The sequence below is a fragment of the Zalophus californianus genome, chromosome 9, assembly GCF_009762305.2.
Source record: "Zalophus californianus isolate mZalCal1 chromosome 9, mZalCal1.pri.v2, whole genome shotgun sequence".
In the NCBI taxonomy this organism is placed as follows: Eukaryota; Metazoa; Chordata; class Mammalia; order Carnivora; family Otariidae; genus Zalophus; species Zalophus californianus.
The window spans coordinates 9,863,767-9,888,930 of record NC_045603.1 but is presented as its reverse complement, the minus strand read 5'-3'; the positions used below and the strand labels follow the sequence as shown (position 1 = coordinate 9,888,930).

General features: G+C 46.7%; 1 protein-coding gene across 1 annotated transcript in view; it reads right to left on the bottom strand.

Annotated features, from left to right (window-relative positions):
* FAM227A (family with sequence similarity 227 member A) overlaps positions 1-25,164 on the bottom strand; it is a 58,007-nt gene that overhangs the window by 31,032 nt on the left and 1,811 nt on the right. The window contains 8 exon segments of the mRNA XM_035729165.1: positions 1,905-2,009; positions 5,895-6,018; positions 7,926-8,030; positions 8,741-8,842; positions 16,246-16,392; positions 17,850-17,926; positions 18,512-18,581; positions 24,786-24,868. Of these exon segments, the coding sequence (XP_035585058.1) occupies positions 1,905-2,009; positions 5,895-6,018; positions 7,926-8,030; positions 8,741-8,842; positions 16,246-16,392; positions 17,850-17,926; positions 18,512-18,581; positions 24,786-24,868 (813 nt within the window).

Here is a 25,164-nt window from a genome sequence, read left to right as displayed (position 1 = left end):
TCAGGGAGTGTCATTAAAGTTGAAGGTTTACAGTTTACAGGTTATATTTTTTTTCACTTTGAAACTTCTGTGTGTCCATGGTGATTTCTGGGAAAGCAAACGTATTGAGTGCGTCAGTGAACGTAAATGCTTAGAAAAGCAGCAATGAAAGTGCCTGGCTCTGAGGAAGTATGGCCATGAGCATTTCCACCCAGTAAGTACAGCCATGCTCTTCTCTGAGGACTGCCTTCCCTATGCCGTGGACCAGTGCTTTGCAAACTGGACGGCGCTCATAGATCATGGGGTGGTCAGCCCATCCAGAGATGCTGACACTGCTTGTCCTAGGCCAGCATGTGGGAGGCTCTGCCAGCGCCCCTCCAGGGTCAGGAAGCTCACCATGGTGTGGACTGTACCGCCTCTCGGGAGGCCCCCCCACCTGCTGAGTGGCCTCACTTTCCCTAAGGGAGGTAGACTGAGGGGGGAGACCACGGTCACTGCCCAGAGAGACCACCAGCTAACAAGAGCAGGAGGTTGATTAGCCCGTCTAGGCAAAATCCTGGCCCCCAACTGTGCCGGGAAACCCTGGGCACAGGAACCTCTCTGCACCTTAAATCCTGCTATAAGATCAGGGTAACAGCCTCGCTCATAAGGTTCGGGTGGGGGGACACAAAAGAACCCAAACTGTGGCTGGTGCAAAGAATGGGAGTCAGTGTGCAATAGCTTTATTTTTATTGCTAACCAGGGTAGAGCTTTGTGCTCAGACTCATTCTTCGCAGCCCGGGCTGTTTTCAGGATATTTAAGAGAAAAATTATTTTCTCACTCCTGTCTTCCACTTCCAAAGGGTCCTGGGTTGTTAAAGGACTTCATTAGTGGATGTTGTTTGCCCCCTGGGTCCTATTGACCTATTAAAGATAGGGCTTCGCTGCATCCCTGGGGTGCCCCCATGAAAAGGGAAGACATCACCCCCTGGAGGAAACATCCACCTAACCCAGCATTGTGTCTGTCTGGCTTTGCAGTCCTGAGTTTGATCCTGGCTTGGTCACCCACGGGCTGGTTACCCATTAGAGTCCTCTCACGGCTGCCATGAGGAATGCCTCTGGGTCTTACCACATTCTGTTCCCTCCACCTGGAACAGTAATTCTTCCCTTCACTTGCCTAAAATACACATCCTTCCAATCTCAGCTTAGGTGCCACTTATTGACCCTCTCAGGGCTGGGCTGAGTACCTCCCGCCGCGCCGCCTCAGCCTGTACGCCCCATCGCCGGGCCTAATCCACGGGAGCGTGGCTGCCTGGCGCACAGAGCCCTTTATGCATCTGTTGCGGCAATAAGAAAGTAGGCCTTGGGCAACTTGCTTCTCTGAACTCTACTGTCCTTAACTGTGAAATGGATTTAGTGTGTCTTTGAGCTGGTTGTCGTAAGGATTAACTAAAAGGTTAAAGAGGCCAGCATGGCGCCTGGCCCAGAGCAGAAGATACCTAGTCTCTGACATCCATGGGTATAATACCGGGTTCCACCCCTACATCCCAGCAATTAGGTTGTGCTGACTATAATTTCTTTTTTTTTTTAAGGTTTTATTTATTCATTTGCGAGAGAGACAGAGAGAGAACAAGCAGGGGGAGAGGCAGAGGGAGAGGGAGAAGCAGACTCCCCGCTGAGCAAGGAGCCCGATGCGGGACTCCATCCCAGGACCCTGGGATCATGACCTGAGCCGAAGGCAGACGCTTAACCATCTGAGCCACCCAGGGGCCCCTGACTATAATTTCTAAGCAATAGCATTTCAGTCATTTTGGTGGCTAGTGTGGGGGAGTGTGAGAGGGAAACTGGCCTGAGTACTTCAATACCAAGGCTCTGCCCTGTCCCAACTGGATGGCAGCTGGGTGGGGCAGGGGCGCAGGGGGCCAAGCGCACAAGGGGTAGCTTACTCTTTAACATTCTTCTCTGCAAAATTAATTTTTCTCTCCAGAATCTCTCTGGATCCAGTTCTGAATAGTCCCAGCTGTTATAGCTCTGTAGGCAAGGGTAGATACCTAACAGAGAATGAAGAGTGATCATGAAAACTTCCATAAAAGAGAAAGGAGGCAGAAAACAGAAGACAGAGCCCCCCCCCCCCCCCCCCCCCGCTGGTCCTGGGGAGGGGAGAGCTTCTAGCATTAGCCTCACCCTACAGTGGCCCTGTGGCCTTGAGGGAGCCACTTCCCCTGTGGGAGGCTTTAGTGCCTTCCTCTGGAGAATAGATGGTGAGGTTCGCCCTGCCCCCCAACAGCGTGGGTCTGACGACTGGATCACACCAGGGCACCTGACCCTGTGCTGTACAGATAGGAAGCCATTGTAATCATTCCTTTCCTGCTTATCTCCTCTGTTCTTGCTGAACTATGAGCTCCCTGAGCGCAGGACCTGGATCGTACTCACTTTTGCACCTCGGGGGCTTTACACCGCACCCAGCATGTGATAAATAGGAGCTTAGTAAGTATTTGCTCAACATATTATCACACTTGGCTAACCAGAAACTGGCTCTCCCTAAATATTTGATGGTGATGTTAATGGGGCTAATGCTTTTCTTATAAAGCAAACCATGTGTTTCAGAGTCCTGGCTTCTTGGAACCTGGACCCTCAGATGTTAGAAGGACTCCACTCTCTCCCTCAGTTCTTTGGTTTAGAAAGGAAAAGACCAAGGATTACTTGAGAAATTAACTCTTATGCAAAGATGCTGTCTCCATTGGACAAAGTAAGGTAAGTGGACAGGAAGTTTAGGGAAGGAGGTACAGCCCTGGACAAAAAGGGCAATAGGAAGGAGAAACAGAAATAAAAGTGTCAGAGAATGAGAGGCAGGATGGCATAGTGGTCAAAGACCTAGTTTTGCAGTGGGACAGCCTGGATCTGAATGCCTGCTTCCCCATTTGTTTGCTGCTAGACCTCTTTGATTCTGCATATGTTAAGAGGATTAAATGGGTGTGCCAAAAAGACTTAGCAGGCCCAGGCTGCTTATCCTTGGAAAATCTTGCTTGCGAGATTGGCCTTTGGCCAGCATCTGCAAGTTGGCTGGTAAACATTTCCTTACACTGATACCACTTTCCCTAATACCTAGAAGAAGTGGATACATTCCTAGAAGTATACAAACTACCAAGACCGAATCATGAAGACATATAAAATCTCAACAGACCAATAATGAGTTAGGAGGTTGAATCAGTGATCAAAAACCTCCCAAAGGACAGCTCAGGACCAGATGGCTTCACAGGCAAATTTTACCAAATATTTAAAGAATGAACTCCAATCTTTCTCAAACTCTTTCAAAACATTGAAGAGGAGGGAACACTTCCAAACTCATGAGGCCAGGTTTACCCTGATAACCAAAGCCAGATAAGGACACTACAAGAAAAGAGAACTACAGGCCAATATACTGGCCTGTAGACATAAAAATTCTCAGGAAAATACTAGCGAACTGAATTCAAGAGCACATTAGGAGGATCAGACACCATGATCAAGTGGGATGGATCCCTGGGATGCAAAGATGGTTGAACATCCACAAATCAATGTGATACACCATATTAATAAAAGGAAAGATAAAAATCACATGATCATCTCAGTAGACGTAGGAAAAGCATTTGACACAATTCAACATCCTTTCATGGTAACGACTCTCAACAAAGTGAGCACAAAGGGAACACACTTCAATGTAATAAGGGCCACATATAACAAGCCCACAGCTAATAACATACTCAGTGATGAAAAAAGTTTTTCTTCTAAGACCAAGAATGAGACAAGAATATCCACTCTAACCACTCTCACCACCCAGAATAATTAGACGGAAAAAAAAAAATAAGAGAGAGAGGGAGAGAAAGGAAAAAAAAAAGAGAGAAAGAAAAGAAAAAAGAAAGAAAAAAATGGCATCCAAATCAGAATGGAGGAAGTAAATTTGTCTCCATTTGCCGATGACATGATCTTGTATATAGAAAAACGTAGAGTCCACCAAAAAAACTGTTAGAATTAATAAACAAATTCAGGAAATTGTCAGGATACAAAATCAACATATGAAAGTCAGTTGGGTTTCTATACACTGACAAAGAGCTATATGAAAAAAAAATAAAACAACCGACTCACAATAACATCGAAAACAATAAAATACTTGGGAAAAAATTTAACCAAGGAAGTGGAAAACCCATACATTGAAAACTATAAGACACTGATGAAAGAAATCGAGGAAGGCACAAATCAATGGAAAGATATGCTGTGTAATGGATCAAAAGAATTAACATTGTGAAAATATCCATATTACCCAAAGCCACCTATAGATTCAATGCAATCTCTATCAAAATTCAAAAAAAAAAAGGAAAAATTCCAGTGGTATTTTTCACAGAAGTAGAGAAAACCATCTCAAAATTTGTGTGGATCCGCAAAAGACCCTGAAAGCCAAAGCAATCTTGAAAATAAGCAAAGCTTATTGAGAGTAGACCTTAAGTCTTTTTTTTTTTTTTTTAAGATTTTATTTATTCATCTGAGACAAAGAGATACAGAGAGAAAGAGAGAGCATTAGCAGGGGGAGAGGCAGAAGGAAAGGGAGAAGCAGGCTCCCTGCTTCCAGCCAGGAGCCCGATGTGGGGCCTGATCCCAGGACTCTGGGATCATGACCTGAGCTGAAGGCAGACGCTTAACCATCTGAGCCACGCAGGTGCCCCGACCTTAAGTCTTCTCACCATAACAACAAAATGGTAATTATGTGTGAAGGATGTTCTAACTAACCTTATTATGGTTAACATTCCCCAATACGTACATGCATCGAATCCTCACTTTGTGCATCTTAGACTTACACAATGTTATATGTCAATTATAACAATATAGCTGGGAGGAAATTCTTCCCTAACTGATTAGAATGGCTCACTGGGCCTAGACTATCTGTCTAGATAGTCTAGACACTGGCCTGAGTACTTCAATACCAAGGCTCTGAACACCTGCTTTCCTGGAATTTTGGTATATGATAGACAGAGGTGTCTACGTGACTGGCCCCCAATATAAACCTTGGGTGCTGTGTCTCTAGTAGGCTTCCCTGGGCAGAAATATCACACGTGTTCCTACATCTTTGCTGCAGAGGGATGAGAGTGCTCTGCCCAAGTCCTCATAGAAGGGAGAGAGCAGAAGGAAGCCTGCACACAAGTTCCTCCAGACTCTGTCTTTTCCCCTAAGAGTATTCCCTGGCTGCGTATCCTCACTACACTGCTATAATCTTAGCCGTGAATATAACTACACGCTGAGACTCTGAGTTCTCCCAGCAAATATCCTAATGTGGGACTGAACTTGGAGACCCCCAAGACAGTAGGAAATGTAAAGAAGTGCTTACTTAGCACAATACTTAGTACACAGGAACCTCTCAATAGGTAGTAGATGTTAAGAACCTTAGAAAAAAGCTAGGTCGAGAGGAGGGGAGTAGGGAACGGGAGTGAAAAGTAGTTAAAAGCAAACATCAGTCTGGCATGGTGTGTGGCAGGGACAAGGGGACCTCGGTTAGGCCACATGGGGTCACTGGGGAGTGGAAGGGGGGAATCGTCCAACCAGCATCTGCTTTGGGGCTCCTGAGCCTCCAATCCATCAGTCCACAGCACATGGCCAACTAACCTCTGCTGAAACCTGCTGCCTACAGATCACTGGGCACTAGGAATGTCTCATAACTGTTTTGTGTGTGTGTGTGTGTGTGTGTGTGTGTGTGTGTGTGTGTGTGTGTGTGTGTGTGTGTGTGTGTGTGTAAGCAGGGAAATCAGTACTCCTGGAGGCTCTAACCACAGCCCTTCCCTCCTTTGATGTCAGCAAGAAAAAAGGACAAATGCCTCAGTGAAGGATGTGATGGCAAACCACACACCTAGGCTCAGGCAGAAAAGTGTTTCCAGAATCACTTTCCCCAGAACGAAGCAGCCCCCTCTTACCTGAAATCCACAGGCTCATCGTGTTACAGATGCTCGATTTGAATTCGTGCGTGTTGAACCAGGATTGCGGGAAGCAGCAACAGAAGCTGGTATACACAGCTTTACTCAGCAGCGATGGCAACTTCTGGGGGCGGGGGAGCGGGGGAGCAGAGCTCAGGCAACATCCTGGACATCTCCACACCCAGAAAAGAGCTCCTGACTGCAGAAAGGATCTGTGATAAAACTCTCTTACCTGATGTCGCACTGCCTTCCATTCATGGGGGCACGCAATTTCCATCTGCTGCTGGCCCACATCTTGGAGGACTCCTTACCCTACCTGAGGACCACACCTCAAACCTCATGAGATGCTTGACCAGCAACCTCCCCCCCCACCCCCAGCTCCTCTGCTCGTGGTCGGTGGCTCGGCCCCTTCTGCCACCCGGCCAAAGAGTAGCCCAGAGGACAAGATACATTTGACCTGCCCATCTTGCTTCCTCCCAGAGATAACAGGTGGTACTACTGCTGTTATTTTTTTCCCTGTGCATAGGTGGTACTGTTGGTCCTTCTTAACCATGGTTGATCGCAAATTATACATTTATAATCCGGCCTTATTCATTTAACAATATATAGTATAAGCATTTCCTCGGGTTGTTATCAACTCTTGGGAATTTTTTTCCCCCAAGAATGACCTTCATAATATTGGGCTGAGTAAGCATACCAAAATTTACTTCTACATCCCCCATCAGTGGATGTTGTCTCGTTTCTAAGACTTTACATTACAAATTATGTGGAATAATTATTTTTATTTGTTAACCTACCTCTGTGGCACATAGCAGGCAGTCAAAAATTTGTGGAAAGCCTAAGGGAAAGCAGCTTTTCCTGAGTATTCAATTATGACCTCCAGAAGATGGAATCATGATAGTAATTATAGTGGCTATGATGCGCTGGGGGCTTCTCAGGTGCTGGGGATATGTCAGGTGCCTTACAAACATCATCTCATTTAATCCTTAGGACAACCCAGTGAGCGAGGCAGTATTATCCCCATTTTATGGATGATGAAACTGAGGCACAGAAAATCTAATTGACTTGATAGGCGGGCACTTAACTAGTGTAAGCACCTGGTAGCAAAAATGTATCAAGTCACTTCTCAGACTGTCAGAGTGCCATTTCCCTAGATCCTTCAGAACCCTGGGAATCACTCTTTTTAATCCATGCAATCTAGCAGGTAAAAAGGGGTAGCAAATGATTATTGTTTTAATTGGTACGTTTGACTATTGTTAAGGGTGAACTTTTTTCCCCCATCTGTATTTCTTCCCTGGTGAATTTCTGGTTTATGTACTTTGTCAATTGGTCTATGGGGTGTTGCATTTTTTTCTAATTGATTTGTATAAGTTCTTTTTTTTTTTCTTCAGTTTTTATTTACTTAAGTAATCTCCACACCCAACATGGGGCTCGAACTCACATCCCCGAGATCAAGAGTCGAATGCACCGCTGACTGAGCCAGCCAGGCGCACCAATTTGTAAGAGTTCTTTACATTGTGTGATGTATGTGCCACGTGGTTTCTGCGGTTTCTCCTTGGCCTTTTAAGTCTGACTGTGGTAATTTAAATAATTTATGTAGTTAAATCGGTCTTTGTGAATATATATATATTCATACTTTTAAAATTACATGCTTATTTAAATACCAAAGAAATACATAAAATAGAAAAGGAAGTCTCTTACAACCTCATTCCCCAGAGATAACCATTGCTAAGAGTTTGGTACGTATTTTTCCAGATTTTTTTTTTCTATTCATAGGCACACACATATACATACACATACACATTTTTAAACACAGAGTTCTATAAATTGCTCTGCTTTTCACTTAAAATATACCATATATAGATCCACTTTATTTATTGTAACTGCTGCATTACAAGTCAGGGTATGGATATAGCACAACCTACTACTTACTGCCTCACAGAAAGAACGTCAAGGGCATTCTATTGGCATTAGAAACGAAGAGATAGCTAGTGTGATTTTTTTTTCCTCCAAATGGTGCCTGATGCTCACTTTTAAGAGCGCCTCTTCGTAGTGGGACTTGGATTCATACAACAAGAGAAAGGCGTAGTTTTGGGCTATCCGGTCAAACAGCTTATTCTGGATCTCCTTGTTGGGCTACCAGGAATACAAGTGAAGAAGGAGTTACTAGAGCCCCTGGTTTTTGTTTTTTTTGGTTTTTTTTTAAAGATTTTATTTATTTATTTGAGAGAGCGAGAATGAGAGACAGAGAGCACGAGAGGGGGTAGGGTCAGAGGGAGAAGCAGACTCCCTGCTGAGCAGGGAGCCCGATGCGGGACTCGATCCCGGGACTCCAGGATCATGACCTGAGCCAAAGGCAGTCGCTTAACCAACTGAGCCACCCAGGCGCCCCTAGAGCCCCTGGTTTTAACGGGCAACGGCTGAGATGCTGAAATAGCTACTTCTCTCGTGTTTAGGAATATTATTCTTGAGATGTTTAACCTCATGTTATTTATGAAATAGTACACTCATTTTTAGAAGATTTATGAAATAGATTTATGCGTAGAGCAGACTGTTGAAGCAAGCGCCCAAACTCTGGGCAGGGAGGTCCTGACTCTGCTCCCCGCCTTGTGGTAGACCAGCCACGTGACAGGGACCAGTTCCTAATGCTCTGGGGCTACAAAACGTTGTGCAGTGGCTGAAGCACAGGATGTACGGGCCAGGCGGGGGAGGGGGGGCAGATGGGGCTCCGGTGGGGGGGGGTCCACAGAACCAGAGAGGCTTCCAGCCCACGTTAAAGAGGTTAGGGTTTGTTCCACAGAAAAATAACTTGAGCAAGGGAGAGAAGTGATCAGATTTGCATTTACCTGGTACCTCTCATGAAAGATCCACCAGAAGCTATCCAGCCATATGGTTCTTGGAGAAGGAGAAGACAGAAACTTCTCTAATTCTCTAGCTGAACAGAAAGACTTGAAGAAAAACAACTCACATTATTATTGCTGTTGTTTTTGAAAAAAAAAAAAAAAAACCAACATTTTTCACCTGGAGCCACAGGCCGATTCATAATCCTCTCCGTCCAAGACCCTCCTTTCCTCCTACGTTCCACAGCTTACTATTACTAATCACACCATCTTCCCTCCAGTCACCTTTGGAATTAACAGACTTTGACGTCAACTTAAAAACATCACTTACCCTTTAAAGAGAGTGCAGACTATTTGCCTTTCCAGCTGTTTTTACATGCTCTCATTTAACCACTATGATAATCTCCATTTTACAGATGAGGATACTGAGGACCAAAGAGCTGAAGTCACTTGCCCAAAGTAATACAGGCAGCAAGTGGCAGAGCGAGGACTGAAATCTCTAACTCCAGGCCCCTGCCCCAAGCTCTCATCTACTTCAATCAGCAGTGATCAGCAAACACAGATACTATACAAATGCAAATCACTGGACCAAGAGATTCTGCTGGGTTCCTAGTAAGCCTAAAATCAGAATAGAATTATCGGTGAACTCAGAGGGGCAGAAAATTCAGACTTTATTGTGATGCAACATGGTCTTGAACCTTACTCTGATTCCAAAGCTACTACCTTAATAACATAATAATATGTCAGGGCGCCTGAGTGGCTCAGTCGGTTAAGCGGCTGCTTTCGGCTCAGGTGATGATCCCAGGGTCCTGGGATGGAGCCCCACATCGGGCTGCCTGCTCAGCAGGGAGTCTGCTTCTCCCTCTGACCCTCTTCCCTCTCGTGCTCTCTATCTCTCATTCTCTCTCTCTCAAATAAATAAATGAAATCTTTAAAATATATATATATATATATGATGAGGGAACAGAAGGCAAGCTGAGGACAAAGCAGAAGCTGACACCTCACTCCCCCCATGGGGTATCTGCGACATTCCTCAGGCACTCCTGGCTGCCCTAAAGCTAAGGAAAGGAAAAACAACTTACAGAGATCACAATCCTGCAAGACTTGAGCCTCCCTCAGTTTACAAATGGCTTAGCGATCTACAAGAACAAAGCATTTCTATCGATAACCTAGCTTCCAGAAGGAAACGTAGATACAATTAAATGCCGTTATAACGTGCAACCCACTGATGGCAAAATGTAATGTTCCTCCGGGAAGTTCCCAACTATCTTAATGTTAATGCCTTAATTTGACAATAGCAAGGCCTCCAGTATCTTGTAGGTCCTCTTTAACATATGAAAATCCTTTTGAAAACCTCCCTTTTCCTTACCTCCCCCAACTCCTGAGTATATATAATCAGCTACCCCTCACAGCCCTGTGCAGCAGCTCTTTCCGCCCACGGGCCCTGTCTCCGTGCTTTAATAAACCACCAAGGAACTGGTAAAGAAACCATCAAGAATTCCTTCTTGGTCTTCGGCTCCAGACCTTACCTCACTGCTATCCCAAAACCACATCATTCATATATATATGAATATACATGAATGAACATATATATATTCATATATTTGTTGAATGCTTACCGTGTGTTTGGCACTGGGCTATGCACATTCCCTCCTTATCTCACTTCATTTTCCACAATCTTTGTGGTAGATACCACAGGTATCCCCGGTTTACAGAAGAGGGATTTTAGATCGAAAGGTTAGGATTCTTGCCTAAGCTCACATGGCCCGGGAGGCTCTGAGGCAGGCAGCCTGACCCCAGCCAGAAACACCACACAGGCTGCCCTTAGCATTATGAAGAGCAAAGAGATCCCACTCCCGCCCCCCTCCTGGATGCAAAGGGAGAGCCCTGGTCTCCCTTCGGGCCCACGGAAACGGAGGGCACGGTGCATGAATAAGCAAGCCTCCCTCATTAGCAGGGAGCTCTCTGAGCCCTGCTCTTTGCTTTGTCTTTTTCACCATTCCTCCCGTTTCCTCAGAGAAAAAGTAGAGTTGGAGCAGTTAAGAGGACGGACTCTGGTACCAGACTGCCTGGATTCAAATCCAGCTCTTACACTTATAAGCTGTGTGACCTTGAGCAACGTTCTTGAACCTGTATGTGCTCAGTTTCCCCATCCAGATGAGATAGGGAAACTGAAAGACTCCATAGAAAATCTGCTTTTTGCTCCTTTTCCTGTTTCTATTCTTGCTAGGACCTGCACTGCCCACTTCACACAAGCCTCATAACGCAAATAGTGTCCTCCCTGCAAAGGACAAGGAGTTGATGATTTCTCTAGAACAGATGACATCTAAGGAAGGACCAGGTAAGAATGACTGGACATGCCATTATATGCGTGTTCCAGACCACTGGAATTTCTGGCTCCAAGGAATAACATCTGCGCCTTTGTCATTGTTCAAACCAGTTCCTGGCTGCCTGCGAGGACACATACACCAGACCGCCACCCTCAACAAAAACCCCAGACCCTGAACATAGACAACACTCATACCCCCTTTCCTTTCTGAGTCTCCCAGGCACTCTGTCTCCACCTGCCCTCTCTCAATACCTTCAACAAACTCTGCTTTCACTTCCTGCTGGCTTGGGTTTGATTTCTAGCCTGTGAGCAGCCAGGGCCCCTCTTGGCTGGACCCATGGGACCCCCTCCGGGTCCTGGGAGGCAGCCTGCCGACATCACAGGGAATGGAGAGTGACAGTCCCCACCTCAAGGACTGGTAAGATGATTCAATGAGCAAGTGACACATACAAAGTGCTTGGAACAGGGCCAGGCACGGAAACACTCATTAAGGGCATGCTAGTTCTTATTTATTTATTTACTCATACTCCTGTTTCCTTTTTTTTTTTAAGATTTTATTTATTTATTTGACAGAGAGAGACACAGCGAGAGAGGGAACACAAGCAGGGGGAGTGGGAGAGGCAGAAGCAGGCTTCCCGCTGAGCAGGGAGCCCGATGTGGGGCTCGATCCCAGGACCCTGGGGTCATGACCTGAGCCGAAGGCGGATGCTTAATGACTGAGCCAGTCAGGCGCCCCTCCTGTTTCCTTTCCAAAAAGGATTTCATTTCAGCCCTTCAGCAGTTATTTACTGAACACCTACTAGGTGCTTGGATGGTGATGGAGAGTACCTGCCTTGGGGATGTTCCCAGATGAGCAGACATTTATAATTTAGTGTGATGAGTGCCCTGAGAGAAGGAATCCAGGGGGATATGGAGCCCAGAGGGGCAGCTAATCTGTGCTTGGGGTATCGGGAGAGGCTCGGAGAGTAAAAATGACTGCTGAAGAAGGGAGAGCTGAGAGCTGCACAGACAGGAGGAAGCATGTGCTGAGTTGGGAAATAGCAGGACACATTTGGGGAACTTCAAGGGGTTTCTGTGCCGTGGAAGGCACCGGGTGTGGGAGCTGGGAGGCCAGGCAGGAGTCAGGCTATGAGGCACCTGGGGGCTGGGACCAAGGGTTTGTTCTGCCACTGGACAGGGGGCAGGGGGACAGCCAGCACTGAAGAATTTTCAACAGGGCATGACACCATGAAATTGTTGTTCTAGAAAGATCCCTGGAGGCAGCACAGAAGGTGCATCAGAGGGGATTGAGATGGTAGGGCTGACGGCATGCTGGGCGCCTGGGTGGCTCAGATGGTTAAACGTCTGCCTTCAGCTCAGGTCATGATCCCAGAGTCCTGGGATCAAGTCCCACATCGGGCTCCCTGCTCCTTGGGAGCCTGCTTCTCCCTCTGCCTCTCTCTCTCTCTGTCTCTCATGAATAAGTAAATAAAAATCTTAAAAAAAAAATTAAAAAAAGGAAATGACATTTAAAAAAAAAAAAAAAAAGGCTGACGGCATGCTGAGCAGCAGGTGCAGTGATCCAGACAGGAAAGTGTGGGGCCTGAACTTGGCAGTGGCAGTGGGAAGGAGGAGGAGGTACAGTAAAGATAGTAACTGAGTCTCAGTGACGGATCGGATGCAGGGGTGAGGGCCAGGGAGGAGACTGGCTGATGCTTGGGCGGAAGGCTGTGGTTTTCAACAAGACAGGAAGAGAAGCAGGTCTGATGAGTCTGAGAAGTCAGAGCCAGCGGGGCCGGTGGTGGAGGAATATGAGAGTCGGGAGCACAGCTCAGAATATGGGAGTTGGGAGCACGGTGGGGAGCCTTGTGTGGGGAGAAGATGACTCCTGTCCACCCTCTGCCATCCCCATGAGTCTGTGCGGAGGGAGAAGACAGAGCAGAGCCAGGGGTCCTAAAGAACGTGGGCTTGGAAGACCCAAGTGTGCTGCTTGAGTAGATGGAGAAGCTACCACAGAAACAAAGGAAGGACAGAACTTCTGAGTGCAGGGAGTCATCCTCTGGGTCAGTTCCACAGAGAGGTCGTCTAAGGTAATGACAGAACACACCCTTTGGACTTGGCCCCGTGAGAGCGAAGGGTGGACGGACTTGGGCCACGTTCAGGGACAGGAACGGGGCAAGCTGCAGCAGCACTGAAAGAGGGCGGCAGTGAGAAGCGGGGGCAGCAAGCGTGGGCAGCTCTTCGCGTCCCAGGCGAGGCTCGGTGCCAGGGTGGAGCCCACCACTGAACGAGGGAGACAGGCCTTTGATCCTCGTGGAGCTCATGATCTAGTGATGGCCTCCAGATTCTCTAAAGCAGAGGCAACTTGGGCTGCCAAGAGACGGGGAGAAGTGACGGAGGAGAGGGTGTGAAGAGGCAGGGAAGGGCTTGTGATGGCCCTGAGCAGGATGGAAGAGGGTCCTTTTAAAGGTACGACACAGGGGTGCCCGGCCGGCTCAGTCGGTGGAGCGTAAGACTCTTGGCCTCGGGGTTGTGAGTTGGAGCCCCCATGTTGGGCGTAGAGATTCCTTCAATAAATAAAACTTTAAAGAACCAATAAAATAAAATCTTTAAAAAAATAAAATAAAAATAACTGTAAGACACAAATTGCCTTGAGTTTCCTGGGAGCTGAAGAAAAGCATTAGTTAAAAGCATTAGTTATAAGATGAAAAGCATGCCAGGAGATGCACAAGTTTTCTGGGGATTAAGGTCTAAGGAGAACATTCCCCATGGGCCCTCCAAAATGGGACATTAAATAACAGTGGTCACTGTCCTCGGGGCTAGCCACCTTGCAGATGGAACAGGAGTGCGTGTGGTTGTGCCAGGGGGCAGGAAGGTCATGCAGGGACAGCAGATCCATGAAACATACAATCTATTTGTTCTCAAGTTTTTCTTCTATTTATTTCTTTATTTTAAAAGTTTGTTATTTATTTAAGTAATCTCTACGCCCCTTGTGGGAATTGAACTCATGACCCCAAGATCAAGACTCACATGCTCTTCTGACTGAGCCAGCCGGGCACCCCTTTCTTCTTTTTAAAGTACAGAAAAAGGAGGAAGACAAAGCTATAGCCTTATCACTCAGCGAACATTGGCGATATCTATGTATGGTTTCATCCCTAGATTTTCCTGTGTGTGTACATATGGAACATCATATTGTAGAGTTTTATATACTGATATTTTTCATTTAGCATCACAGCATAGCAAAATGCACTCTTTATAAACACTCGTTTCAATGGCTAAGTAGTCCATGATATATGTACCCAAAATGACTGAGCTGGCCTTCTACTAATCATCCTTAAACTATTTCTAAAAATGCTGATAATAGACACTAGCATTTTTTGAGAACTCATGACTTACTAAGCACTGTGCCAAGTGCTTTTCATTTTTTAAAAGATTTATTTATTTATTTTAGAGAGAGAGAGTGTGTGTGCTTGTGAGCGGGGTGGGGGGTGAGGCACGCAGAGGGACAAGCAGACTCCCGCTGAGCGTGGAGCCCGACAAGGGGCTCCATCCCGGGACCCGGAGATCAAGACCTGAGCCAAAACCAAGAGTTGGACGATTAATCGACTGAGCCACCCTGGCGCCCACCAAGTGCTTTTTACACACTTAAATAAGATCCTTATCGTATTTAATTTTGCAATAACACCTCTAGGTAGAGATTGCTCATATCCGTATTTTATAGAAGAAACTAGAGCCCAGGTCCTTGCTATCATACATGACCATACAGGGAACATCTTTTTACATTGTCCGGGGCAAATGTGACGCTCTGAGTGCCGGCCACTCCTCCCTCTGAGTGCCGGCCACTCCTCCACCTCCACGCTGAGGACAGCAGGGCATCAGGTACCCGACCCCAGAGCCACCGCTGCCTGGTCAAAGGTAGCTGTCCACTTGCTGACTGCAGCCCATGCTGGAACCGGGCACTGGAACTCCAGCAAACTCCATCACCATGCTCTGCAGTGACTGGCCTGAACAGATCATCAGTCTTAGGAAGTCTGAATGCCAGACGCCGAGGAAGGAGACAGATGGGGCTGACTTAGAAGCAGCGCTGGAGAGAAGGCAGCAGGGAGAACGGGTGAAGAAGAAAGGAGGGGGTGAAGGAAGGCGGGGGTGGGGGGAGGGGAGAGAGAAGGAGGGAGGGAAAGAGACAGAGGGACAAAGGGAGGGAGAGAAGGAGAGAGGGAGAGAGATGGGGGAGTGAGGGGTTTGAAGCAGCAGTGGGAAGCGCAGGTAGTTAAGACTAAGAAGCTGGGTCCCGGGAACAGTGGCCTGACTAGTTAGGAGCCAAGGGGACACACCAGTTAGTGAACAATTGTGAAGGGCACTGAGGCACAGCTGTAGGGCTACAGATACCATTTCCTGGGCTTCCTCCCCTCCCCACACCTCCTTACACTTGTCTCCCCAGTGGCCAGTGCTGTCTCACACCTGTTCTGGGCCTTGGAATGCCTCCATCCTGCTTCCTAAGGAACCCAGTGCACCGTGCTCCCAGTGGTAATTCACCCCAAGGGGTACCAAGGGGTGTGGGAGGAAAATATTCTAATTAATGTCTATTTTTTCTTTTTTTAAAAAAAGATTTTATTTATTTATTTGACACACAGAGAGATAGAGAACACAAGCAGAGGGGAGCGGCAAGCAGAGGGAGAGGGAGAAGCAGGCTCCCCGCTGATCAGGGAGCCTGATGCGGGGCTTGATCCCAGGACCCTGGAATCATCACCTGAGCCAAAGGCAGATGCTTAACGACTGAGCCACCCAGGCGCCCCTAATTAATGTCTAATTTAAAAAAACCAAGAAATTAAGATTACTAACATACAACATAGCTATTGACAACAGAGCGTGTATATCATATATAAAGAAACATACATCCTCAGGGCGCATGCTCAAAATTTCTTGCTGATAGGATACCTGATCTAGACAGTCTGGAAACCAGTCCTCTGGGAGGAAGAATCTAGGTTTTGGAGGGAACATGTGGGCTTGGGTTCTGATCTCGGTTCAGTCACGTGCAAACTGTGTGGCCTTGGGTGACGTACTTAGTGACGCTGACTCCGTTTCTTGGGGTATAAAACAGGGACAGTGCGTGTGCCTGCCACATGGGTTGCTGTAAGGCTGGGCCCACAGCGGGCCTCATGGAGCTGGGCGTACCAGTGAACTGCCCACTGTCTTTCCTTACCTTGCCACTAAGGGAGTTTCTCTCAGCCCGGACCACATTGCCCACCATGTCACAGAAGTTCACCCCATTTGGAAGCCTGTTTGGTGCAGTGCTGTTAAACGGCGGGTACTGAAACAGCTCTACCAGCAGATTTTTACGGGCTATTTTCTGAAACAAAAAGCAGAGTATGGAAGTGAGGTCCGTCATTTGACAGTTTAAAACTAATACTAGGATATTTTCCCTTTTCCATCATGAAGACGATATAACCATCTTCGAAAACACCAAAGAAAAAAAATGGGGGTGCATTCATGACCCCAGCACCTCTTCCCAAATTCCTGTTTGTGTTATTTCTGTCTTCCCTTTTAGGCTTTGAGCACCTGTATACAAATATGTATGTGTAACTTCACTCACTTTACAAAACATAAACACACACACACACACACACACACACACACACACACACACACACACACACACACACACTCTTGATGTCCTGCCTTCTCCACTTTAGATTTTCCACATTGCTACACTGTCTTCAAATTTATCACTTCAGATAATAGAGCCTATTAAGGAGATGTGCTATCATTTAATTAACTACTCACTGATGACCTCCAAATAATATTACCATTATTAATGATTTGGAGCATATAGTTTCTTCCCTTTTGGGCTTATTTATTTAGAAATAATTTCAGAAAGAGGCAATATAATAACTACTAAAAATGTGAAAGTACAGAAAATTGGAAAGAGGAAACCGATCACCATCACCCAAAGCACCTACTGGAAAGGTTCTGAGGGACTGAGTGACTTTCTAACAGGGCTATGGCCTTGGCATCAGCAGAACTCCTTGATGAACTGCTCTGACCCTGACTCAGACAACCTGGGCCAGAGGTCAGTGCCACCACTGACTAGCTGTGCCACCTTGGGCAGGGCATCCACATCTGTTCGGCCCCCATCAGAGGTAGTCTGGCAATTTTGACCCACTCTTGAGCATCGGGCTTTCTGCTGCGTGGATATTTCCTAGGCTGAGAAGTGAAAACGTAACAATAACAGATGGTTTTGTGTGCTCTGGCATTTAAAGTTTTGAATATATATGACCTGGGTAGTTGAAAGAGCCAGCTTGGGAGAATCTTCACTGGGGTGGCTTTGAGGTGGGGCCAGATTGCTGCTGCAGAGGCAGAGGCCAGCCTGGCCATGGGCGGGTTGGCAGGGGCTCTGCCCATCAGCCAGGTGCATGATGCTGGACAGGCCATTGACCTACTCCTGACTGTCAGCTTCCTGCGGCATCCAAGTGACAGACCGCAGTGTGAACGGGTCTCTTGGAGCGGGGCAGCACCAGGGCTCACATGAACCCACACTAAACTTACTGTTTCTAAGAGGAACCATCTTTGAAGCTCTACAAATAAACAGACAAATGCCTCTGGAACACCCCTCATTCTACCCCTTCGAGGGTGGTATGAGAAATTCCTGCGTTATTAAGATACCTTAAGATGCTCTAAAAAGGGGCACCCTGCTGTTTTCCTGCACCATCACCAGGCAGGTGCCAAGCGTGCCATCCCCAAGACTAAAATATAATTTCGTGCCCAGCAGAAACCAGTCAGAAAGAGACCCAGCAATAAATCCCTTACCCTTTTAAAAAGGAAAGATCTGACATTCCTGGATTCTGAGCCTCTGCAAGTATACTGTGATTTGCTTTGACTCTTGTCTGCAGAAGAATGGAAGAGAAACAGGATGTGAGTAACCATGGGGTCTGTCCCCTGCTGTGCGGTAATCATAGCTGTGATTTTTCACTGGGCCTGAGCTGCCAGATGCCGGCCACACTGGTAGGCTCACTGGACCCCACCTGCGCTGCTGACTCACTAAGATTCCCCTCCTGATGGGTTAGACTCCCTGCCCCAGGAGGAGCAGACAGAGCATGGGCTGTGAAGGCAGGCTGGGACCCGAATCCAGGACCCACTGCAGACAAGCTGTTCCCTCGCCCCCGAGCCTGTTCCCTCATCTGTAAACTGGGTTCAGTGGCACCTACCCCACAGGTGGGGACATTAGGAAGATTTAACAAGGGAGTCCGAGTAAGAGCTGTGGAGCAGTGCACCACATGGCAGGCCATCTCTAAGTGCGCTGGCCTTTCCTCCTTACTTGCCCAATGCTAGCAACTCAGACGTGAGGCTCCTTCAGAGGAGGACAAAAACATCCCCAGCTGAAACGCTGGATTCCTGCTTAACTGCATTTGAGATACTAACAAAAGCCGAACCCCACAAACACCAGCAAGGCTATGAGAAAGGATTTTTGCCTCTGTCTCCCGGGCCGTCGTGACTTTTCTCTCCCAAAGCCTTCTTCTCCAACTCGAATCTCTCAATTGCCTTCAAAAACCAAAAAGAAAAGGGGCATTAAGGATTCATTAGATCTTGGAGGGGGATGGGGGTCAGAGACCAGGCCATTTCTCCTGTTGGTGTGCAAAAGGCCTGGAGAAAAGTGGGTGGCACATCCTGCTGTCTTTCCCCCAGGTGCTAGGACCTCAGCGGTCGTTGGTGTCACTGACCTCACCCCCCCCAAGTGTCACCACCAATACATCCCCCCACTCCTGCCCTCTCACGCTGCCCCCCCTCCTGGCTATGCCCCCTCTTGTCTACACCTCTGAGGGGTACAGGATTTGGAATGGGGTTCCAATCAAGCTCCACAGGTTAAAAGCTATTGTTTAAACTCTCTGTAGGGGGGCAATGATACCTACCTTCTCAGGTCCTTGTAAGGATCAGATATAAAGTGCTGAATGCATCTTAAAACACTAGCAAGAGGCTACTGTCAGATAGGAGCTGCTCAATAAAGGGTAATTATTATTATTATTAATCACCATACCCTTGACTTCTCAAGAGATTTCTCGTGATCTCTGACTCCCCCCACCCCTAATCCCTTCTTGAGGAAAGACAAGGAAAGAAAAAATGAATGTCAGTAACCCAACAAGTCATACTGATTGTCAACCATGAGCCCAGCACTGTTCTTGGATAATAAAGTTAATGAAGAATTAGGACTCTGTGCTCTTGCCCTTAGGAATTTACAATCTATTTGGACAGTCACATCAGCATACATGGGCCAATTAAGTCCTAAACTGCCGCGTTTGGGATTCGAACAAATGAGAGCAGTGTAAGTTGGAGCAGTCACAGAGGACTGCCCAGAAGAGATGGGACATGAGTGTTGGCGGACATGATGAGACATCTGTCTGTTGCACTTGATACACTGTGAAATGCCCCTCCAGCTTCCCATCGCCTTATCCGAAATCGGCATGTGTGCAGGTGTATGTAGATGGGGAAAGGGGTCACATTGGTAAGGCTGTCAACGCTGTTACTCCAAAAAAAATAGTCCAAGAGAAAGCATGATGAATGAATTGGATGGATATACGCCAATGTAGCAAAACAGCAATGTCTCTGAGCCTTATCAGGATGCCACTGTAGCCAATATTGTGCGGGCCTTGGAAGGATGGACAAGATTTGCACACAGAGCAGGCAGGATAGATGAACACCGAAAGAAAAGCAAGTTTTAGGGGGAAATGAGGGGACCAGCACGGGGCTGTTTGCGTTTGCGATGACAGCAGGACCTACAAGTGGGAAGTCAACTCCCAAACCTGGCTGATGACCAGCATGGCTGGGGAATGATTCAGATAGACCAGTCCATTAGAGAAGCCCATTCCTGACATCTGCCCTGGGTCATGAACTGTTTATTTACGGAGGCTCCCGCATAGTTCTCTATTTAAATTTTAAAAACAAGTAAATATTTTACAAGGTACAAAATCAAATAGTGGAGTCAAAAGTCTCCCGCCTAACCCCCGCGGCCCCCCAACACCCTTAGTTCTTGCACAGCCTTCCAGAGAAATCCTGTTCAAATGAGAGCACACAAAACACATAGTCCTGTGTGATGCTCTTTTCACTTTTAGTTTTTTTTTTTTTTAAGATTTTATTTATTTGAGAGAGTAAGAGAGAAAGAGAGGGAGCATGAGTAGGGGGGAGGGGCAGAGGAAGAGGGAGAAGCAGACTCCCTGCTGAGCAGGGAGTCCAACGCAGGACTCGATCCCAGGACCTCAAGATCATGACCCGAGCTAAAGGCAGATGCTTAACCGACTGAGCCACCCAGGCGCCCCTCACTTTTAGTTTTTTTAAGAACCTCCCAGGGGAGTCTGAGGATCAGTTAGGTCTCGGTGTCATTGCTCCAGGGAGCTGGGAATATGAGGCTGAAGTACAGGAGAGAAGCTAGAATTTGCAACCATTATCATTCATTCCACAGATATTTCCGGAGCACCTGCTAAAGGCCAATGCCATGCCCACGTCAAGGATGCAGCGGTGAGCAGGGAATGCCATCCCTGCCTTCCAAGGGCTCGAGGATTAGTGGGGAGAAGCCAGTGATTATGAGGTGATGGGTGCTGCCGTGGGGGGCGGACAGGATGCCAGACGTGTGCCCAGGAGGAGCACCTACGCTAGTCCTGGGGTGGAGGAGGCAGGGAAGGTCTTTCCAGGGTAATGAGCTACAGGCAGAGAGCGGAAGGGAGGAAGGCTGGAAAGAAGAGCTAAGCAAGGTTCATGGCCAGAGACGAGGGAAACCCACACTTAGGGCATGGAAGAGGGAACAGAAACAGGACCTGGTCATTGGGATGTGGGGAGGAGGATCTGGGGCTTACTCATGTATTAGTATGCATCTATAAAGCACTTCTTCTTCTTCTTTGAGATTTTATCCATTCATTTGAAACGCAGAGATACAGAGAGAGAGCGAGAGCATGAGCAGGGGAGAGGCAAAGGGCGGGGGAGAAGCAGGCTCCCTGCCGAGTCAGGAGCCAGACGTGGGGCTCCATCCCAGGACCTGGGCTCACGACCTGAGCGGAAGGCAGACGCTTAACCATCTGAGCCACCCGGGCGCCCCTCTATAAAGCACTTCTTACGCACCAGGCTCCGTGCTAGGTGCCAGCCGGCAGGGTAGCATGGAGGCTGGAGAAACCAGTCTGGCCAAGGTGCTGACTCAGGGGAAGTGGTCACACCTGGTGAATAGAGGGCAGGGTGAACCACAGCCAACAGAGGTTGGGCAGGGTAGCCTGGGATGGGCTCCAGGGGCAGAAGGCAGACCTGACAGAGCTGACCAGTTGCCTGGGCAGAGGACAGGAAGGACAGGCAAGGGGTCCCTTCCTCCAGGTCATAGCAGGGCCCGAGGCTGCTCGGGCCGGCCCCTTCCTGGTTCTGACTGGCAACGGCGAGCACCTGAGGAGATACGCCAAGGCTGGACAATCTTGAAAAGCCACTGGATCCTGCTTCTGGGAGCAAAACATTCTTTTTCCTGCTTTTTAAAATTATCATTAAGGGGCACCTGGGTGGCTCAGTCGGTTAAGCATCTGCCTTTAGCTCAGGTCATGATCCCAGGCCTGGGATCGAGCCCTGCAACGTGCTCCCTGCTCAGCAGGAAGCCTGCTCCTCCCTCTGCCCCTCACCCTGCTTGTGTTCCCTCTCTCGCTGTCTCTCTCTCTCTGTCAATTAAATAAATGAACAAAATCTTTAAATAAATACAAAATAAATAAAATTATCATTAAAAAAACACAAAAAATACAGAACTGACCTACAAATACATTTCTGTTGTAAAATACCCAAACACTACAGAAGTATTTAGAGTAAAAAACAGTTTTACTTGCCTTCCATCCCACTCCCCTTTCCAGAACTGACCCCATTGACTGTGTGTATCCTTCCAGACTTTTCTCCTCCACATTTGTACATATAGAATGTACCTCCTGTGAGCCAGGCACTCTTCTCTGCCCTGATTTAAGGGTCTTTGTGAGTTTGAACTCCTCTAATTCTTGCAACAGCCCCGTGAGGGAGATACTTTATGACTGTTATCCTCATTTTCTAGAAAACAGAGATTCACAAAGGTTAAATAATTTGCCTAATGTCACAAGGTGAGAAAACAACCGAGCAGGAATTTAAAGTTGGACAGTCTCACTCTGGAGCCTGTGCCTCTAGGGCTCTGCCCTCTCCCACAGATACGTGCACACGCACACACAAGGTTGCTTAACGTCCACGCAATCACTCCAAATAGCGTGTGTGTGTGTGTGTGTGTGTGTGTGTGTGTGTGTGTTGCCTTTACTCACAATTCAATTGGTGGGGGAGGGGCGACTGAAACTAGTGGTCTCATTGCTGCATGAGTAAACAACAGCTTAACCTCTGTGAAAGACAATTTGACTATTTACCAAAATCTGAAATTTCAATTCTAGGACTCTACCTGCAGAAATACTTGCAAATGAACCCCAAGATACATATACAGAAATATTCACATGTTCACTCTGATGAAAATACCACTCAAATATTTATCAAGATCAATAGTTGAATTAATTATGCCACATCTAACCTATAGAATATTATGCAGCCATAAAAAGAATGGGGCAGGTCAACAGTACTGACTTTGAAGAATCTCCAAGAGATATTTATGCTAAAAATAAATGAATAAGAAAAAAAAAACCCAAAGCAGGTTAAAAAACAGTATTTATGGTATGACCTTATTCACATTAAAAAAAGAAAACAATAACCCTAAATATATGTGTTCTACATTTCTAAATGTATAAAAAAAGTTCTGGAAGGATACACACCAAACAATTAATGATGGTCACTTCTAAGGAAGAAAATAGGGCTGGGGAGTGAAGTGACTTTCACAGTTTACTTATATACTCGTAGATGGTTTGAGTTATTTATTTATCTATTTATTTATTTAAAAAGTATCTATTTTTTTGGGGGGGGGTGCCTGGGTGGCTCAGTCGTTAAGCGTCTGCCTTCGGCTAGGGTCATGATCCCAGGATCCTGGGATCGAGCCCCGCATCGGGCTCAATGCTCAGTGGGAAGCGTGCTTCTCCCTCTCACACTCTCCCTGCTTGTGTTCCCTCTCTCGCTGTCTCTCTCTCTGTCAAATAAATAAATAAAAATCTTTAAAAATAAATAAATAAAAATAAAAAGTATTTATTTTTTAGAGAAAGAGAGTGTGTGAGCAGGGGGTAGGGGTGCAGGAGGAGGGAGAGAGAGAGAGAGAATCCTAAACAGACTCCACGCTGAGCGCCAAGCTCAATGTGGGGCTCAATCGCACGACCCTGAGATCATGACCTGGACCTTGGACATTCAACCGACTGAGCCATCCAGGTGCTCCAGTTTGAGTATTTTAGAATAAACATGCATCCCTTGCCATTTAAATTAAAACAAAACAAAAAGATGGACTCAAGAGATGAACTGACCCCTAAAGTCAGCACTAGAAAAGTTGGGGGAGAGGGTGAAGCTGAAACCTGTGGCGACAATGATCAGCTCAGGGCCCTGGGGACAGAGGAACTTGGTGGAAAGCAAGCTGCCAAGGGGGATGGGGTTAGGAAATTTAATTGGAGTGAACTGGCAGAAAATATTTGCAAAAGACACATCTGGTAAAGGGCTGTTCCCCCAAATATGCAAAGAATCCTTAAAACCCAACCATAAGAAAACAAACAACTCAATCAAAAAATGGGGCAAAGACTTGAACAGACACCCCACCTAAGAAGATTGACAGATGGCAAGCAGGCATATGAAAAGATGTTCAATAGCCTATGTCATTAGAGAATTGCAAATTCAAACGACAAGGAGATATCGCTATATACTGATTAGAATGGCCAAGATCCAGCATGCTGACAACACCAAATGCTGGTGAGGATGGGGAGCAACAGGAGCTCTTTATTCGTGGCTGCTGGGAATGCAAAATGGTGCAGCCACTTTGGGAGACAGTTTGATGGTTTCTTACAAAACTCAACATACTCTTACCAGATGGTCCGGGAATCGTGCTCCTCATTATTTACCCAAACGAACTGAAAATATATGTCCACACAAAACCCTGAACATAGATGTTCACAGCAGCCTTGTGTATAACTGCCAAAACTTGGAAGCAAACAAAAGGTGAACAGGTAAATAAACTGTGGTGCATCCAGAGAAAGGAATATTATTCAGTGCCAAAAAGAAATGAGCTATCAAGCCATGAAAAGACATGGCGGAACCTTAAATGCCTATTACTAAGTGAAAGAAGCCAGCGTACTGTAGGGTTCTGACTCTAGGTCATTCTGAAAAGGTAAAACTATGGAGACAGCAGAAAGTTCAGGTGTGGTGAGGAGTCAGCGGGGGTGAAGAGGAGCAGCACAGAGGATTTTTAGGGCAGTGAGACTCTTCTGTACGATACTACAAAGGTGAATATATGTCATTACACATTTCTTCACACAGAATGTACAGCATCAAGAGAGAACCCTAATGTAAACGACGACTTTGGGGTGATAATGATGTGTCCATGCAGGTTCATCAATTGTAACAAATGTACCACTGTGGTGATGGGGACCTTGCCCTTGTGTTGGGACAGGGGTATGTGGGAACTCTGTACTTTCAGCTCAGTTTTGCTGTGGACCTAAAACTGCTCCAAAAAAATTAAGTTTACTAAGTAATAAAATATTATCTTTGAGATCTCTATTGTGCAAATGTGCTTTCAAATAAATGCGGGAGCCCCCAGAGCCCTTCCTGCCGGGAAGCCTCGTCTCAGCACCCATAACTCACCAGGCTGTTGGCCAACAGGCTGGGACTCAGATCGAGCTCAGCAATCCTTTGGTTCACCCGGTGTATGGAGCCAATAAGGCAGGCTGGGAGGGGGGTCTGCTAAGGAAACACTCTGGGTACTGATCACACAGGCACGGGGCAGGCTAGCCTAGCTCACTCTCTTTCTGAGCTGTCTCTCTACTTAACTATCTTCTTTACAAACATTCACACTTCTTTTATTGTTTTAAATGAGTTGCTTTATGAATTCTAAATGAAAATTAGCCATATCCTAGACACCTTAGAAAATATAAAAGGAATCATCCGTTATGCTATCACACTAACAGCTTCTGTTAGGATTTGGGTAGATTTCCTTCCAGTATTTTTTATATACATACCTTTT